The sequence below is a fragment of the Parasteatoda tepidariorum genome, chromosome 7, assembly GCF_043381705.1.
Source record: "Parasteatoda tepidariorum isolate YZ-2023 chromosome 7, CAS_Ptep_4.0, whole genome shotgun sequence".
Classification (NCBI taxonomy): Eukaryota; Metazoa; Arthropoda; class Arachnida; order Araneae; family Theridiidae; genus Parasteatoda; species Parasteatoda tepidariorum.
In genome coordinates, this window is record NC_092210.1 from 75209839 (window position 1) to 75229986 (window position 20148).

Sequence of the window (20148 nt, forward strand, 5' to 3'; positions counted from 1 at the left end):
GTGGAGCTACAACGTCAACAGGCGCTCCGAATAATTTTTACTTTTTCTTTTCATGTAGACTACAACACCATTTTACACGCTCTGAAGATTACGCAACTTCTTTTCCCCTTTACCTCTTTCGCTCTCGCAATGTGATAACAGTCAAGATAGCATTTAGAATTCTTGTATTTCAGCAGCATCTATATTTTTCCAAAACCAATTAGCGGACAATATCAAGCAATTTCAGACCCAATAATGAGTTCATTCCACAAATTAAAAAAGAAAAAGTTTACACGTAAAATTCAATAAAAAAAAAATTTTTGCGCTGCCAAATAATAACAGGGCTATTAAGTAAGTGTGGACTTAATAAAAAAAATAATTTATTTAATTGAAAATTTAGCCAAAGGCCAATTCAAAATTTCAATTATGATGACTATTTTTGTGAAAAATTTTATAAACCACCTGTTTTTGTAACTCATTTAAGATAACTCTTAATTTTTTCGAATATATGTTTTAAATATGCTGAAAATGCTTTACAACAATATGTTTAAAGATTTTAAATAAAAGTAGGGTACATATTAATTTATACTAAATTATCTCTAAGTAATGCAAAACTAGAAAATAAATTACAGCACATTTTTATTTTAAAACATTAAATATCATTGAAGTATATCGAATTATGATTAGTAAAAATATAGTTCATAAAATTAAAAAAAAAAAACACAAATTTTAATTTTTATTTTATTTTTAAAATAAATATATATCAAGTTTAAATGCGCACCTTTGATTCAGTGTATATAACCTGGTTTGGTACACCAAACATAGCGCACTCTTACTTTTGAAACAATAGTGTAACTACTTATATCGCTGAAACAGGGTTTTAACTGGTATCGCCTTTTTAAGTTTTTACTAGGATTGGCTAGAATTTCAATCATTTGATTAAAAAAAATCCTAATTTAAGTTGAAAATATATTATCTAGTATTAAATTTACATATGTATATTCTTAAAATAGTAATATTATTTTTAAGTCTAATTTTATTGAAAATGGAAGTTTCATTCAGACATTAAAGAGAGGTTAGAAAAAGGAAATAAATGCGTATGAATTTCAAATATGCATTAGTTGCATATAAAATGATTTGCTTTTTTACAATCAATAAATACATTAATTATACTTATTTAATTTTATATTTGTTTAAATACAAGTACTTACAAAAACTATTCAATATATATTTAACATTTAACTATTAAATATATACTTAACATTTAACTATTAAATATATACTTAACATTAGAAAGACGGAACTTAGCTGTATATCTAGAAAGTCAGAAGGGGGCATTTTTGTGTGTAAAAAAATAAACATTTAAAATTTTATAATTTAATAAAAAATATATTAAGACTCGATCATCCAAATTCTATGGCATTTTATTAGATTTCGCTAACGAAAATATTTGATTAAACGGTACCCTTACTTTTCTATTATATGTATACATTGGTTTCTTACAGGGTTGGATGGTTCAAACCACGGTTATAACAAAATTATATTTTTTCTTTAAATAAAATCTAAGCCTGCTCCTTTTTTAAAAAATAATATTTTAATAAATAAGTTCTTAATTATGTAATTTTTTTTTAATATCACCAAATTGAAAAACAATATATGCTTTCTCACATTTTTTACAATTGTGAGTTTGATTGCAAATCATAAATCTGCAATTTTTAAATATTTACGTAGAATTCGAGTTTCCACAAAAATACCTATGTAAAATAAATTAATGCAAGCAAATTTAAGATGAAATCATGAGGTCTCGCAAAAATGCTCAAAATTAGATAGAATTCCATATTCTGATAGTTTTTAAAACGAGTTAAATCATGTCGTTATTGAAATAATCAATGTTATTTTTATGTTGCTATTCATCTTATAGTTCTACAGGTCCAGTCAACTCCATTGAGTCCGTATACTTCATGTAAAAAAGATTTTACTGCTTCTGTTCGCACAAGTGAAGCTGAGCACCGTACCGTGCGATAGAAGACGAACTTCGTTCCAATTTCACTTAGTTTCAATTGGGTACAGAGGAATGGCCTTCACGCCTAGAGTGGCCCAACTAGAAGAAACCCCCTCACCACTTTGACTTTATTTTTATATACCAATACTCTGTATACCTCTACATTAAATTATATTTATATTAGATTCGGTATCTAAAAACTGTTTTAAATAAAGCAAATTGATACTAAAAATCCAAAAGCTTTTTGTAAATAATCATAAATTCTCATATAAGCCCGACTCTTTCGAAGAGTAAAGAAAGTATTCAACATAAATCAAAAATTAACTTATTGCTTCATGAAATTCATTTCGAACGGCAAGGCTTAAGACAGTGAAATTATGCGAAATTCAAAAACGAAAAATGCCAAAAAAAATACTTCAACTAAAACCTCAAAGGGCTCTAAGAAAATCCAATAATTCGAGTAGCAAGTCTCTGGCTGATAACGCTCAAGGAGGCAGATAACCTGTCCAAATACAGTCCAAAGGGTCCGAAACAGCCCATCACCCCCTAAATTGTTGTGGCCGCTCACTGTACAGCATAACTTTAGGAGAAAAGCGATTGTATCTTCTGTTTAGCAAAAGGCAAGGGAGGAAACCATGCGAATCGGTTCAACGGCCCCGGGCGCATCGTCGGGAGGGGCGGGGACAGTATTAAAAAAGGCAGGAGGAAAGAAAGGAGAGGAGGGATTGGAACCTGATTTTTTACAGTGATTTATTTCGGCTATCACTCGGTTCTGTGGAAACCAGGCAATTGTTGAAGGAACGATACAACTTCTGTTTCACAATATTAGGGAAACAATGAGTGCGTTACTTTTAAAAATGATTTATAATAGAAACTGTCTTTACATGGAGTATTAGTTGTTATTAAGTAACATTCTAATTAAGAAGAAAATATAACTCATGGGTGCAAGTTGGAAAAAAGGCAAAGACTGAAAATTTTTTTTGACTGAAATACCTAACATACGCAATACCCCCTCGACATATGCAAGCTATCTAAGAAAGCTTTACCATAATACATCAAGTTTAAATACTGTACAAAAAATATTTATTCATCTGTCTTTTGATAAAATAACAACAGGAGATAAGAAAGTAGACCAATAACGTAGACCTAACAAATATTTTTAAGGACAGAAGAAAAAAAAATCCGATTTCCGTCTTCGAGTCAGTCTTGTTTCCGTCTTACTTCCATCCACGGACATTTTCGAAAGACGGAAATCCGTCCTGGGGACGGAAGACTTGCACCCATGATATAACTGCGACTGAAAATATTTAATTTTGATACATCAAGAATGGAATAATTCGTTAAAAACAATAAAATAATTCCTTATAAAAATAAAATAATTCTAAATAAATAATTCAAAAATGGAATAATTCGTTAAAAAGAATAAAATAATTCCATATAAAAATAATTCTAAATAAATAATTAAAAAATGGAATAATTCGTTAAAAAGAATAAAATAATTCCTTATAAAAATAAAATTCTGAAAACAAAAATTTTATTGAAATTTTTTATCATATAAATTTGTTTGTTCAATGCCTAAAAATTTATAAGTGTCTACAAATATTACGGGCGTTTTTTTTTTGTTCATTTACTAAAAATAATAATTCCGGAAAAAGTCAACTAATTTTTCAAAAGTCCTAAATTCAAAATGTTTTGTTTTTCTCCCTTAAACATTCGTCTAGGTACATTTCATAAATATTTGTAGCATATAAACATCTGAAAACAATAGCGTTTCCACAAAAAAAAAATTCTTTAACATAAAGAATTTTGAAACAGCAAAAAACCATTTTCATGAAAAAGATAAAATTCCAAAAACAAACGATTATGTTTTTCAGAAATTTCTTAAATTCCAAAAGCAATTTTTTCAATAACATTTATTTGTTCATCAATCTGCAGCTAATTTCTAATCTTTAAAAAAAATGTAAAATAAAGGAGTGTTTTTTAATTTTTTTACGCAAAATAGAAATGACAGAAATAAGAAGTCACTTTCATTAAAAAGGCACTTCATTAGCTTGAAATTTCAACTGCAAATAAAAGCCTATCCAATATTATAATGAAAATTAAAAATCCAAGAACAGAAAACAATACATGGGAAGAAAGTGAAAGGAAACAAAAACTAAGATAAAGCTTTCATCAACAAATAAAATAAAAAACCTTCCGAGTGAGGCCAGTACACAAACATGAGAGTCTACTACCCTTTTCTGCATAAGCGAATCAAATTAACAACAACAAAATAAAATAGACAGTGGAAGAGAATTTTGGGCTATAATGCGCGCACAGGTGAGTAGAGGATTTCTTGTCCTTCACATTCTACAAGGTCCGTCATCCGCGGGAAAGCAGGTATGAGAGAAAAAGTAGAAAAGGAGGTGCAGGGCCCCCGAACTTCTATTCCGGAAGAGGTGAAAGGTGAAGGGGATATGAGTGCATGGCATAACTAGAGAGGAAATGCCGTTTCATGAAAAATACGCTTTTTTACTTCCAGTAAAAATATACTGTGTGCTCAGTGGCTATATTACGATTTGAAGTTTCACTTTTTAACGTAAATAACTAACGTAATAATGTTAGAAATACACAAACACTAAAATGCAAACCGTTTTAATGCTAATCAATATTACAAAAATAAAAAAACTAGAAATAAATGTGAAATATAACTTTACTTAAAAGTCGCGTATAAGATATCTAGAGATAAAAAGAGCAGGGTGTTTATGTTTAAAATAACGGCAACTTCAGTTGAGAAGAAAAATGATTTAGCTGTTAAATCTTATAAAAACTATTTAAACAAAATTACTTGAACGATTATTAGGTCTAACAGTATAAATGATTTGCAGTAAATATCATAATTTGAAGCTTCTGGTTTCTGCTATAGGAAAAAAATTGTTAAAATAACTAAGGGTATATTTTATTTATTTATTTTTTAAAAAAATGAGGGAGTGGGCAACATTTTTACGAAAAAAGCAAGGACTGTGCATTATCTCTGCAAAAGGCAGGGTAGACTACACTTCTAAAAACAATAAATGATCAATTACAAGTACACTAATTTAAAAATAATTTTAAACATTATTGCACTAATGAACAAATTTACTGGATAAATTTTTTGGCACTAAATAAGTCTTTAAAAAATTATTTTTTTATGAAATATAATAACAAACTGAGTAGTCAGTAAGCTTGGTCATTTTAAGGGTAAATATAGAATTCTTTTTAAATAAAGTAAGCATTAATTAAAATATCTTAATTTTAGAACCACCTTAAAAAAATTCAATATAATAAATAATTTATATTTTAAATTATTAATATAAAGGCATATTAACATAGAAATGCATTTCAAAATGAAGGTTTGTAGTTACATGCTATCCAGTGAATGTGCATTTCCAAGAAATAAGATTTAACTGAATAAATTTTAATGTATTTAAATTTAATTTTGAAAAAACAAACTCTTATAAAACTAGAAAATATTTTATTTTAAAAAATTTGTATGTAAAGCTAGTTACATGAGTAGCATGCACCAAACGACTTGTGCTATTGTTGAAAAAAGGGTGATCGATTGTGGCCTGGGACATCAATCTCCATCAAAAGACTGATGGTTCGCATGAACGTTTTTTCTTCCTTTTTTTGAATTACACAATTTAAGAATAATTGAAAATCTCATTACATAATGCATACAAGCTAGCTCTGTTTGTTACATAAGCATGTCAACAAACAGAGCTAGCCTATTTGGTGATAAAAAAGACTGCATATAACTCTAACTTTATACTATTCATCCATAAGTCAAGGTTTGAACAACCATATCCTTGAAAATAAAATATATACATTAAGTGGCTAAGACTGAAGACTTTATACAGCAGATCTGACTGATGCCATACGATTTTTTCTATGGCAATACTTGAAAAGCTAACGACTTGAAGGGGCAATACATATCTCCATTCCATGTTAGATCAACATTAGCGTTGTTGCAGACTTTTAGGGGGTGCTTAAAAAATTATTGGTGTAAGTAAAATTTAAAATTTTAAGAAGAAAAAAATTTTTTTTAATATCTAGAAGAGAGTAGGATAAGGTGGGGTAAGACTTGTGTGCCTTGATTATGTCTGTTGATGAAATTAGCTCTGTATTTTAGCAAACAAACTGAGTTACACTTTACTAGTTAAGAAGAAAGACCTATCATATTGGCATGTTTATGTTGATTAATTCACAGCATCTGTTTAGGCCTCTGTCTTTACTATGTCAGCTCTCTTAATGCTTTTTTTTTTGTTTTTAAACTAGTCATTATTGGTCATTACAGTTACAAAAATTATTTTAGTCTAGCTTAATATAAGTTAACTAAAGATTTATACATTTACAAGCAATAAATATTTAGTCAAACAATAACACTCTTATGTTAAGTTTCAATAATCTTTGCTCTTGGTGTAAGACCAAGTACCTCTCCTTGATGTGAGACTATGCTGGGCCCACAAAAGTGCAGTGCAGCAGCAGAAGATAACTATACACAAAGCCGAAACAAGGTTTTTATGGGCCCCTGGAATTTATCGGCCTCAAAGCACAAAAAACCTCATTTTCATATTTTGCAGAACTTTTGAAGACCCTTCATTCAAAATCATAACTTTTATATAAAGAAATTCTATCCACTTTTTCTTTAAAAAAAAACTTATTAATAAACACTAAATTTTTTGCAAGAAATGTTGGTCCTGTATACAGCACTCCTGGGACAACTGCACCCCCTCCTTGAGTACAGCCTCAACAACATCACATATAAATTACATACATAATTTTCTTGAATTGTCATATAAAATAAAAATGCCTGCTACTTTTTCAGTGAAATTTTAGTATTTCTAAATTTCCCATAGAGTTAATAAGCATACTTGGTTTATAACCCACTAGTATGGTAATATTGTTACAATCATTTATAAAAAAAAAGTTGTACATTTATGACTTTTCATGAATGATACATTGTATAAACTAAAAAATGAATATTTTGATTAAATCTGACAGTTCGCAAAGGTCGAATTAGCTTCAACAGGCCTCCGAATCTTAGCTACCCGGTTTTACCCTACTTTTCCCAATTTGTGAGCAAAAGTTACTGACCAGTAAGTTCTGTGGTGACCATCCCAGTAAGATCTGGTTCTTCACCATACCAAAACACCCACAGTTCCTTTTTATAGTTAAGTTGGTTAGCATCTTGATTGTGGCGATGTTGTTCTTGACCTTGTGATGCTACTCTCCTCCAAACACAAAGAATGTCAGCAGCTAAACACTTGCTAAAACAAGATAGCACTGGGTCATCTAAAGGCTCGTAACATAATGCACTTTCAGCATAATAACGTCGCCATTTTATTCCACAAAGGTCAGCCTAGAAGAAAAAAACTCTCTTTAAAAAATAATAACAATAGGCAGCAATCAAACTAAACATTAAAATTACAAATTTTTTTAATTAATTATTTCATTCATTTTGTTGAATTGTTCTGCTTAAAATATAATTTACAATTTAAATATTAACCAGCAGTAATTAGTAATATTTTTATCTCACTCAAAACTTAAGTGAATGAAACAAACCACCAGTTGATCAATGATATTAAAAAACTGTTGATCAGTGATCTTAATCAACAGTTGATCAGTGATATTAACCAACAATTGATCAGTGATCTTAATCAACAATTGATCAGTGATATTAACCAACAATTGATCAGTGATATTAACCAACATTCAATTTTTCTCTAAAACTTGGATAAAGAAGGTCTCAATGAACACGACTTTTAAAAATTAACAGTTAATTACTATGCCCTAGTTAGGTATAATGCATAGCTTTTAGAAGAAAAAAATGGCTTAATCCGTTTAAAGAAATTTCTAACCAAGAACTACCAACATGCATTATTTCCAGGCTTTACATTATTAAAATTATGATTAAAATCACAATTCAAATGACTCAATTTAAAAAAAAAATCATTAACTTGAATCAACAGATTATTTTTACAAAAATAACTAATTTAAACCAAATATTTTTTTTTTAAATAATTAAATTAAGTCTAAAATAATTCTTAGAAATATAAATGCATTCTTTTAGGAGTGATTTTTTAAAGAAGATTTTATACAGAGAAATAGTGAAAAGAGAATGTACATAAATTATATTTTAAAATACTCTAAAAATGAAAAATAAAAAAAAAAGAAAAGCTAAAAGTGGACAATAGTGGCATGAAACTTTCAAATTAAAATTTTACATTAGCTGTAAGTAAAATAATTTATATCCATTTAGTTTTAAGTTTATTAAAAATAGATGCACCTTTAAAACTTATTTAACATGTAATTAGTATAAGTAATAATAATAAAGGACTAGTTTCATCCAGAGTAACTTAAAATACTTTTTAGTAACGCTTATGGATTTAAACTAATTTGCTCTGCATAGGATATTTAATTGATGAATTTCCATCTAGTCTTTAAAATATCAGAATATTGAAAAAAACAACTATGATTTTGATTATTAACTGATTAGTTTAAAAGAATTAAATAATTTTAACAATATAAAGAAATATTAACTGTTTTAGCGAGAACATTTTTAAATAATATAATTAATACTACATATTAACAAAGGCTTTGGTAATTGCAAAAAAAAAAATTTAAAAATCTGATTTAAATCAAATAAATCCATATTTTTATTTATTATTCTGCCAAACCTGGTTATATAACATTTTCGACTTATTTTTAATATTATATGGCTGTGCTAGATAACAAACTGAGCGATCATCTAATCCGTCAAATATTCGTTCAAACAATAAGTTCATTCAATTCAATTCACTTTTTAATAAAGTATAATAATTTGTAATAAATATTATTTTAACTTTTACAATTTAAGAAAAATATATTTAAAAGAACATTATACTGTACATATGTATTTGTAATTAGCCTCGCTTCCTTAGCATTGAAAATTTTATGTTTAGAGGAGAGTAGTAATTAGACTTTATGTTGTATGTATCATGTTATGTTTACTATCACAAAAAATTTGAAAATGCAACTAATAACTTTTGCTTGTCACCAGAGTTACTAAAACCTTAGACATACCTCTGCCATGGATCTATAAACTAACAGATTTCTGGATCATTGTAAACATTCATTAGTACCAGATAGACAGCATCCGTGAAAGTTATTAAAAGTAAAAGTGTTCAAATTTGGGGGGGGGGGACCGAAAAACCATGCAGATTTGTTTTCTATTGGTCATCATTCAGAGTAGCCATAAATATTAAAAAAAAATAGTAATAAAAAATAGTAATAAAATAAATAACATTTCCTTGATTTTATCGAATTGCCAGCTCAGCAGTAGAATTCCTCCAGCGTAACACTGGGCCTTGCAGTTTATCATTTGCAGATTATTTTCATCTCGGATTAACATTAGCTGATTAGTAAAAAACATTATCACAAGCATTTTAAAATGTATTAAGAAAATAAGCCTAAATCATTACTGAAAAGAGAATTTAAAAAAAATCTAATTTTTAAACTTACTCAATTTACAATTATTTTCAGGTCTTTAATAAAATTTTGCCAACACATGCTAATTTATACACTTTCCCCCCTTTTTTTAAGAAATGCTGGTAACTTGGCGAGAAAATATAATTTTTTCTCAACAGACAGTTCAGGCATTGTTTCCGATGTATTTTTTCAAGCAGAATTGAATGCGACCAATCCAGAGATGATTGAGCTAATACAATTAGTATAGAAGACAAAGATTTTATGTACAAATTTGTACTTATACCAATTTATGAATCTGATATTGCTATTTAAAGAAGTGAGAATATACATGTACATGAGTCAACGAAACAAATAATTCAAATGTTGTGTTTTCAGATATAAAGTATTTTTGACACGAATTAGTATTTTTTAATTTTTTATACTGAATTGAATGATATATAATTCAAGTAGATAGGATAAATAGTTTTGCGTCATTTAATTCAGAGCAAACAATTGCTCCAGAAACTAGGAAAGGAGACGGAAAGATATAAATTTATGGGAAAAAAGGAGATGGAAAGATATTAATTTATGGGAAAAAAGGAGATGAAAAGATATTAATTTACCAAACTTCTATGTACTACAAATGTTTAAACTTTTGGTCACCTTCATTAGTTTAAATCAGCTGATTTTAACAACAAAAATTGATTTGAAGCAATTAAGAAAAAAAATTAAAAATTTATGTAACATTTTAAAATGAAATTTATTATTTAATCATTTTATTATCATTGTTTCAAAAAAAAATTTTTAAATATACTGTTGGAATTTTAAAAGTATCTTTTAGCAAAATTACATTTCTACTTGGAGTCTAGTGAACTCCAGTACTTTGGAAATGACATTAAAAAAACTTAAAATTCTTTCAATTTTAAGTTTTTTGCAATTAGTGAAAGTTTAGTGCAATTTAGTTTATAAGTTTACATCTGTAAAAAGCAGCTTTTCAATATGGGTTTCTTAAAAAATATGATAGCAATGAAAATCCTAACAATTCTTAGATTGTAAACAAAATTTTTAAAACATTTTAATGCTGATAGAATTTCTATATTTCTCAATCTTAAAAAAAGAATAATAATAATATTCTTATGGCACTGCAAAAACAGCCATGAGTAAAGCGCAAATAACAGCACAAAATTGGACATACTAGCAAAACTTTGGTTCTAATAACAAAATCTTCCTCCATGTTTATGAAACCAAAACTATAGTTATAATATGTCCATTTTCATACCATTATTTGTGCTTTATTCATGTTGATTAGTTTAATTAATATGTAGCACAAAGTATCTCCTATTTATTTACTTTTTAAAAAAATAAATAAAACTGTATATCGATAAACTTGAAGTGCCTTTTCTTATAGTCCATGTTAAGCTATCGTTAATTAAATATAAATATTAGTGCAAGGTTCACATGCTTATTTATAACAATTTATATGGTAATACTAAAAGTGAAAATAAAATAAATAATTAAATTTTACATTTGTTTATTTTAGTTACCTTCGTGGTAGTTAATAATGATATTGGTCAATTACTTAAATTTTTCATTAATTGTATTTAAAATTGAAAATATTTATTAATAATTTTTAATAAAATAATTTTTTTTTTCAAAATATTAGATTTAACTTTTCAAAAAAATGAATTGAAAAAAATCTGACTTTTATCAACCCTGCACTTAATATATATCTCAATAGTAAACCAGTTACAACCATGCTCTCAATGGCATTTTTTTTTATCTTGGTCTCTCACAGCAAGAACGCATACCTGCAGTGTTGACATTGGGGGTACACTCTTTGTCATTCATAAATTTATGCATTTTGCAAAAAGTGGTCTAAATATGAGAAACTACAATCTTAAAAAAGTGGTAGTACATATTTGTTTAGACCAAGTGAATTTTTTTTGCTGTTACCATACCAACCACTTTGAAAAATAAATTTATCACATTTAAATCCAGTTATAAACTTTTATACTATTTAATTGCTATGCAAAGCTACCTTGTTTCAGCAAAATTAATCTGAATAAGCCCTTTGAGCTAAAGCTTTTCCTTTTTTAAAAAAAGTAACTGTCTTTTTAAAGGTCTTGACACAAATGGGTTGATAAATGCATTTGATTCAGCGAAATATCATCACAAGTAGATAAAATATATACTCGTATATTTATTTAAGAAATTATTTAAATTAAATAGTTTATTTATTGAATGTTTGAGTAATGAAAGAAAATATACATTTATACTCCTAATTAAGAAACATTTAGTTGCACTAAAACTTTTTGGTAATAGCATAAGGACTAAATTGTAAAAGTCAACCGAAATGTCAAATTGAATTATTTTAAAATAATTAATAACATAACAAATACATCCTTGCTTAAAGTTAATGCTTAAATATTGTTTATAACAAAATTTGAAAAAAATCAATATTAAATAAATTAACTATTGCATGAATTTCAAGATAATTGTCATAAGAGAAGGCAACTACCTTTCAAATAAAGAAAACTACATGACATGTGCTGACATCTAGTTTTAAAAAATTCAACTACTTCCAGTTAGATAATAAATCTGCCTGGTATATATATAAAATAACTATTTTTTAATGCTACACAAGATTACAAAATGTAGTGCAATAGTATATCTTTATAATGCAAACCTTGAAGCGTGAGGTTTTGCATTGTTTAGAATTTAATGTTATATAAATATCATATCACACATCTTTAAACTTACAAACTACATGTGGCAACAATATTAATCTGGAACAGATCATAAAATGCTTTAAATAATTTTTTGATACAAACACTAAAAACATGGAGTAAAGTAATAATTATTTACAACAACAAAAAAAATTAGTTTTTCAGAGCATTAGAACTAATTTAACAAATTTATCAATTTTGGTTTGCTTAGCTTTTGAAATTGTACTCTCTTATATAATTTATATATTTAGAAGAATACATTTCCCAAAATATCTTTAAGGACCAGCTTTCCTAAATAATTAAACAAATATAAAAAGTTCATTCTTCTTGCTTAGATACAAAAATGTTTAGCTGCGATTTTCATTATTTACACCCATAAAAGTTAATGTTTATGGTGAATTGCAGTTTATAGAATTACATTGTACAGATCTTCAACTGTATATGGGTTTCTTTATATTTTTATGAGCCATTTTCTAATTGTTACATTCTAAAAACATCATGGTAATGAATAAGAGAAGGCAAAATATCACAATTTTATTTTACTTCAAATTAAAAAAAAATTTCTTTGTTTTGTGCCTTCAAATTTCAATGATAAGTGAGATATAAAAAAAAAATTAGACAAAAAGACAATCTAACTTTTAAAAGACAAGTTAGATAAAACATTAAGTATGATGTGGCTTAATATGACATTTAGTATGTGTCAAACAAAAGGAAAAGATTTCAAAGATCAGAATCTGAGCTAAATAAAGTAACAAAGACTTAATGACAGTCTGATAGTCGTACAAGAAAATCAAAGTCATAGAAGGGAGCATACTCGAAGCATGTACTTTGTGGCCAGAACTAGACATGCTTAACGTCAAAAAAAAAATATAATCAATACCCTCAAACTATAATCAATACCTTCATATATATATATATGATTTTACTAACATTCTACTCTCTTTAGGAAAAAAACAACTCAAAAAGAGTAAAATTTTATAGAACCAATATAATCGAAATGGGAACATTAACATAAAAAAGCTTTGTCACTTATTTCAACATTGAAAGATGTCTGACAATTAGATATTGTCAATTAGAAAGAAGTCTGACAATTAGATATTAAATCTTTTAAATTAATAGGTACCATACATACTATAATTTTAATTTATATACTATGTTATTTTTATAAAATAACTAAAAATTCAAAATGCTTATTTTTATAATTTATAAAAAAAAGCATTTTTGAATGTGTCACATTCCAGAAATTTCTGTAGTAATTTATAAAATATTTTTTCTACATATAAATACAATTGAAAGTTTATTAATACATAATTTATAAAAACAAACATTTTGAATTTATGTCACTTTCTAGAAATTTCTATAGTAATTTATATAATATATTGTTTTGACACAATTCAAACAATTATTACTTATATTGGATAAGCATTATAAATTGAGTGACTTTTCAAAAAAAATGTCAGTAGATAATTTAAAACATGTTTTTATACAAATTTCAATACTTAAAAACAAAAAATTTTAATATTTTGTTCCAAAATGTGAAGTAAAAATTCTAGAGAAGATTAGATACATCTAAATAAATTGACTCTTATAAATTGAAGTTATAGACATAATTTTATAACTGAAAAGAATGATTAAAAATAAATAACAAAAGATATGTTTGGAGAATTTTAAATTAACTGAACATCCTCAGTGTCTCAAAACTTTAAAGGAATTATCGAGAATAATTTAGTTAATGTGTAATAGCTACATAATTGAATCACATGAAAATTTTAATGTTTTATAACATATCCATTTAATTAACATGAAATTTAAAAAATATAATGTATCAAAATATTGTTTTTATTTATTATCAAACACATTGTCAGAGCATGCTTTTTGTAATCTTACAATAATAATTGAACAAACATGTTTATCTATTATCAACCTGGGCATCATGCCAAATTGCAATTTAAACTTAAAATCGTAAATTAAAAGGTCATAACGTAAACATTACCTAACAAAGGATATCTTCACTTAATTCGGTGCTTGTCTAATGGATAATTATTTTAATTAATGGAGAAAAACAAAAAATTGAATGGCAGACAAGGGTGCAAAACAACTTTCAAAAACATATTTCAATTTCGAATTTTTAAAAAATATATCATTTTTAGCGATCAGTAATGTTTGAAGCGACCTGTCAAATAAAAATTAAATAGAAAGTGAAAATCACATGTATTGGTTGAACATAAACAAGATCGGCATAAAAAGTGAAGATCTGTTTGCTTATTTTAAATTAAGTAAATAAATCAAATAGAATTTTTAAATGAAATAAAGTTATTAAAACGTCAACCAATGAGTGGCAATGCCCTAAAAAGAGATTCAACTACTCTTCTTACGTTGAGTAATAATATCAGCAAAACAGGTCATCTGTAACAAAATTGTCTAAAGGTGTATAAAAAATATAAACATTGAAATTTTCGTAAAATGTTTCTAACATATTTGAATGTCAGTTAAATAGTTGTCATTTCTTAAGAATAGCATGGAATGAAAACAAACAAACAAGCATTTAAATGTTGATAGTGTGTTTATAACTAATATTTACATCGTTAATGACTTAGAAGGAAGATAGATGATTTATTACATATCAGTTATTTTTAAGACCCTGCAGTTGTTTAAATGTTGTTATAATTTTTATACTAAAATATTAGCACCGTTAAAAGCGGCAGCTGTATATACTACTATGGTTCGGCGTTTAAAATGCCTACGGCTGTAAAGGTCTTTCGCCCTCTCTTATTCATTAAGCTATGACTACGACAGTATATAGTGTACTTACCAATGCGAAGAAATTAGTATGGCAGTCTTCAAGGCTGGCGCCATTTGTTACAAAATTAGGGTGCGTCATGGTGTCTCCATGATCATTTAAGTCCTATGGACTAAAATCGAACTTTATTAAGTAATTTCTACCGCCATCAGTCCACAAAACTTGGTCTAGGTAAGAAAAATACTTGGAAGATGGCAGTCTCTACTATGGCGGAGTGGAAACAACAAGGCGCTAAGTGACAGCGATTGTGATTGGATAACAGATATCACGTGTCGAAGGTCACTACGTTTTATGTCTGTTCTCAAATTTTTGGTAAATCATGATAATCCAAGCAGATTATATACATTGATGACACTGAATAAGTAGTGTATTATCCCAGGGACACCCCTTTCACTAGATAGGTGATGCAATTTTAAAATGAATTATATTTCTTTTTCAAATTTTTGAATGAAATGAATCAGAGCACATTTGTTACTCGTTAGAATTTATTTAAAGAGAATTATTTTACATAAACGGAACTTATTTTAACAAAAACTTCTTTTATTTCTATGTTGATTAAATATTTTTTTTTCTTAATGTCTTAAGTTTTTTAATGACGTTAAAAATTTCGAGAAATTAATTAAATATTAGTTTCATAAATTAAAATAAATCATTTATACATAAATTAATATCAAACTTGATCAATGATTTTTTTTTTTTTTCCGTTACCGCTGAAAAAAATTACAGTCGGTTCAAGTAATCTTTTAAAAAATTACAAAAAAAACGATTTTATTTCAGTTCTTTCTTTATTTTTTTTAAACTTTTTTGTTCTGTATATTCATTAAAGTTATTTATTAAAATAATTAAATAAAATGCATAGCAAGATATTTAAAAACACAATAATTGTTAATTTTGAACATTAAAATAACAACAAAAAAATATCATTATTGCGACAAGAGCAAGCGCATCAAATATAGCAAAATGAGGCAAAAATAAATAAATAAATAAACGGACGACAATCATTGACATTTCAATTGTCTTGAATTTAGATTTCAATTTCTATTTTGAATATTGTTCTTTTTTCTTTTCTTTTCTTTTTTTTGTATTATTTATTTTTTTGTTGATAAACATCCATTTAACTACTAAAACTTAGTGGCATTCAAGTTTATTAATTTATTTTGTCGTATTTATTTTTTTATAGGTATTTTACGAAGAGGAACCTAACTTCACTATAAGTCTTATAAGGGTACCGTAAAACATTATCCAATTTTCCATTTTTATGGATAAATAAAATTTAACGAAGTGATTTAATAAAATGATTCCGATAGCGTTTTAATATAATAATTCGAGGTGATTAAATAATTGCACCAAACTCGAAAAGTTAGTGATTCTGGTTTGTTAAGTAACTATTTTAGTGAAGAGCAAAAGGAAAAAATAGTGTACGTATATTCATGTTTTTCCACTTCATATTAAATGAACTATCTCACCCTCACCCCCTTTTTAATGCATAAATAAAATAGTTTTCTTAATCGCCATAAATGACACAATAGCTTAGTTAATTTTTTTTTTTTTTTTTTTGTTATTTTTCCCAATTCAATAACTTGATGCAAACAAAAAAGAAAACTATATCTTTTATCCTCTTTTCTTAAACTTTAGCCAAGGAAGACAAAATTGAAATTTAAATGAAATATTTCTACTTGTTATTTGGTTTGAAGTCACAATTATAGCAGACGCTTTAAATGCGTTCAAGAAAAGGTTTCGATAAACAAAAAGTTCATCACTTCCCTAGATTTTATTAAACTTCTTCTTCTTCTTTTTTACCGCCTCGACAGCCCTTTGTGAGCCAAGATCTTCTTTAGTATATTTTATCCTTCTGTTCTCTTCCTAGCCAAAATGTTCCATCTGTTCACTTTATCGCGCTTCGTATTCTGCGTTAATATAGTCAACATATTTTAATCTGGGCATGTTGGTTTAAAATGAAAGATTCTGGATGCAAAGGAGGATTGGTCAATTTGGCAAATGTTGATAAACTATGGACATTGCTTGATAACAAAATGTAAATTATAGACATAATTTGAAAAAGTTTTTTTTATTTTTTTTTATTTAAGAAAAATTTATTCAAAGTTCCTCAAGATAATACTGTAGCAGGGGCGGATCCAGAAATTTTTCTTGGGGGAGTCATAGACACAGATCCCCCCTACAATTAATTTTTTTACAAAAAAAAAACTTTTTAATTAAAAAAAATAAAAAACTGGGGTTTCTAATGCTAGCCTTCTCATTTATTTTTTTGATAATGAACAATAGAAAAATAATTCAAGTATTCAAAATTTTTAAATAATGAATGTAATGCGTTTTTTAGAAACTTTGGCATATGCCCCCTTAAATAATTTCTAAAATATTTTATTTCTTCTGTAAACCATTAAAAAAAAATTTTTTTTTTCGGAGGGGGGGGCCGCTGGATTTGCCACTGTGTTGTAGACAAGAATATAAAAAAATGAATTGACTAAATTTAGAAAGAATGAGGATTTTCTTCAATAAATCATCATCCTTAATGTATCATTGTTAAATATGAAGCCGAAAAAGTACAAAGAATAAGGGTCGAAAATTAATATTTAAATAAGTATTAAAAGGAAATACGATGAATTACTACTGCGTAAGGCGGGACTGAAAACATCGAACCTGTAAGATAGACGAGGGAGACAGTGAAAGGGGACTTGAACTGCTTCTAATTTTCATCAGGCAATCAAAGCAGTTATGATGTTTTTCAATCCTTATTCAACGCTAGAGATTCAGATTCCATACTGATTTTGATAGCATTTTTGTGTCTTCCTCGCTTAAAGATTTTAAAATGTCGGAAGAAAATTCTTGCAATCGTATTTACTAAAGTTGTTGTTCAAAGTTAGTAAATTAACTATTAAGTTATAAAACAAGCTAGAGGCTTTTTTTCTTGAAACTCTAGAGCATTACGTACGTTTGGGTCAAACTTGAAAATCAAAACGAATAATTTTAAATAATCTATTTGTATATTTATTTAGTTTTAAATAATCTATGTATATATATTTAATTTTATATAATCAACCTTTATATTGAATTTTGAATAATATGAAGATGTCCAATCCAGAGGTTGAACTAGATCAATGTTCCTCTATCCTTCAATCCATTTCCGTTTGCACTGTTCCTATTGGGCGATTCGTATTCCGATCCTAGTAGAAGCGTATCCCTATTGGTTGTATCAGTTACTGATTCATCATTGATGGATTTCCAGTGGGCAGATAAGTGAAGTGACGTCAGCTTAGATACCTCTATACGCATATTCGCGATCGCAACACTCGAATACGCCATCTGGGGAGAGACCGGTTTCATGCCTTTAGCCCTTCTCCCTTCCCTATCCTCCTCTTTTCAGTTATATAGGAATGTACTACGATATTTTCCCCTTTCTTAATATTTTTCCTTTTTATTTAATAAAAATATTTTTTAAAATTTCCATGATACTTTTCTTTAGAACTATGTTTAATGTAGTTTTCAGTTCCATGTAGTTTTTCAAGTTAAAAGATTTTAATCTATATGAAAATCAAGAGAGAAACTAACGTACTTCCTTCCTCTATGACTTTCCACACGCTAATGGGGAAAGCATGTGAAGTGTTGCCATAGGAAAAGAGTTCTGCTCTACGCCACCTGCAGCCCATTTCGATTGCCAATATTTAATTCAAAATAATCTACGCACATGTTACATGGCATCAAAACCACGATTTATTTAAGTTGGCAATAACTATTGAGACAAATCGCAAAGCACATTCCCTGTTTCTATTGACTGGCAAACTGCAATTGAAAGAATTTAATAGAATTTTTTTTTTTTTTTTTAAATTTTATTGTCTAAGACCCTACAAATTATTTGGAAATGTTTTTAAAATTATGCGTATAGAAAGAAGCTGACCTAAAACGAAAAAAGTACTCAATTTACATTTTTTATTTTTATTTTATTTCAATTGGGTACTTGCAACTTGAAAAGAAGAATACTTGATTAGACCCATCCATGTGTTTTAAATCAGATTTAATTGGATACCTGATACCTGTAAGCGACGTCATGCGCGTATGTCGAACCTGATTGGATTCTGAATCGACAAATGTTGCAATTTACTCCCGATGAAGTAAGTCACTTGCAAGTATCCAATTGCAATTTTTAAGCTACTGTAAAGATTCAGACAAAGTTACAGCCAATTCCACAACTTGGGAATGTCATATTTTCAAAAGCACATAACTCAGTTAAGGAAAAAAGAAATTGATCTATTCCAATTATTTTTGTCTATTCCAATTATTCACGGTGTCATTTAATCTCCAAAAGTTTAGTAACTTTAATTCTTTAAAAAAAAATTACATTAATATCTGGTTGCTACGGATATTAAATTCGTGAAAACTGGTTTTTAATTAAATTCAATTATAATTTTAAACGCTGTTAAAATTGGAATAAGCGTCAACGACACCAAGGCTTATTTTCACAAAAAGTATTAGAACTGCTGCAATTTTTTTCAGAGTTACATTTTTTTAAATCTGCAAATGCGGCATTCGTATATTTTGGAATTGTACTTACCCATGGCGTACTTAAATTTTAAATTTGGACTCCTATATCCGTACTCCTACCCCTTACCTTACATGGGCGTCGTTGAAGTAGGGAACGGTGTGTGTCAAATTCAGAAAATACTAGAATTGGTTGATTATGTGAACAGAGTTAGCAGCGGAATTGAGGGAGTGTAAGAAAAAGAAATGCTCAAAAAGTTTTTAAAACATCCGAAACATTTAAAATAAATATATTTTTATTTCTACTTTTACTGCAGAGAAAGTACCATTTTGGTGTTTTTAGAGTCTGTATTTTTTTGCTTTAAATTTTAAATTAATACAAAAATGTACAGATATTAATAATTTTAAATTAGCAAAAACTTTGCACACAGCCCTGCTTGCTTTCGCAAACCAACCTCAAGTATTGTTTGTGCAGTCTTTTTCAGATCACTTCGTTGGCTCACTTCCCCTGCACGACCCATAGTGGAATGAATTTCCAATAAAGCGGCAAAAAAAAAAAAAAAGATATTGGTGTGAATTGATATTGGTTCCTTTCATTTGTGTCTTCAACTTTTATTTCATAACCGGCATTGAATAGCCGTGCCAATTCCGAGTTTACGACTATCAATATTCAACTCCGT

General features: G+C 27.7%; 1 protein-coding gene across 1 annotated transcript in view; it reads right to left on the reverse strand.

Moving 5' to 3' along the window:
• Positions 1-15307, reverse strand: part of LOC107452211 (mediator complex subunit skuld) — a 58583-nt gene extending 43276 nt beyond the window's left edge. Inside the window, exons 1-2 of the mRNA XM_043039343.2 lie at positions 14987-15307; positions 7097-7361 (exon numbers count right to left, since the gene is read on the reverse strand). Of these exons, the coding sequence (XP_042895277.1) occupies positions 7097-7361; positions 14987-15055 (334 nt within the window). The 5' untranslated portion in view covers positions 15056-15307. The remainder of the gene's footprint in view (positions 1-7096; positions 7362-14986) is intronic.
• Between the last annotated feature and the right edge of the window lie 4841 nt (positions 15308-20148).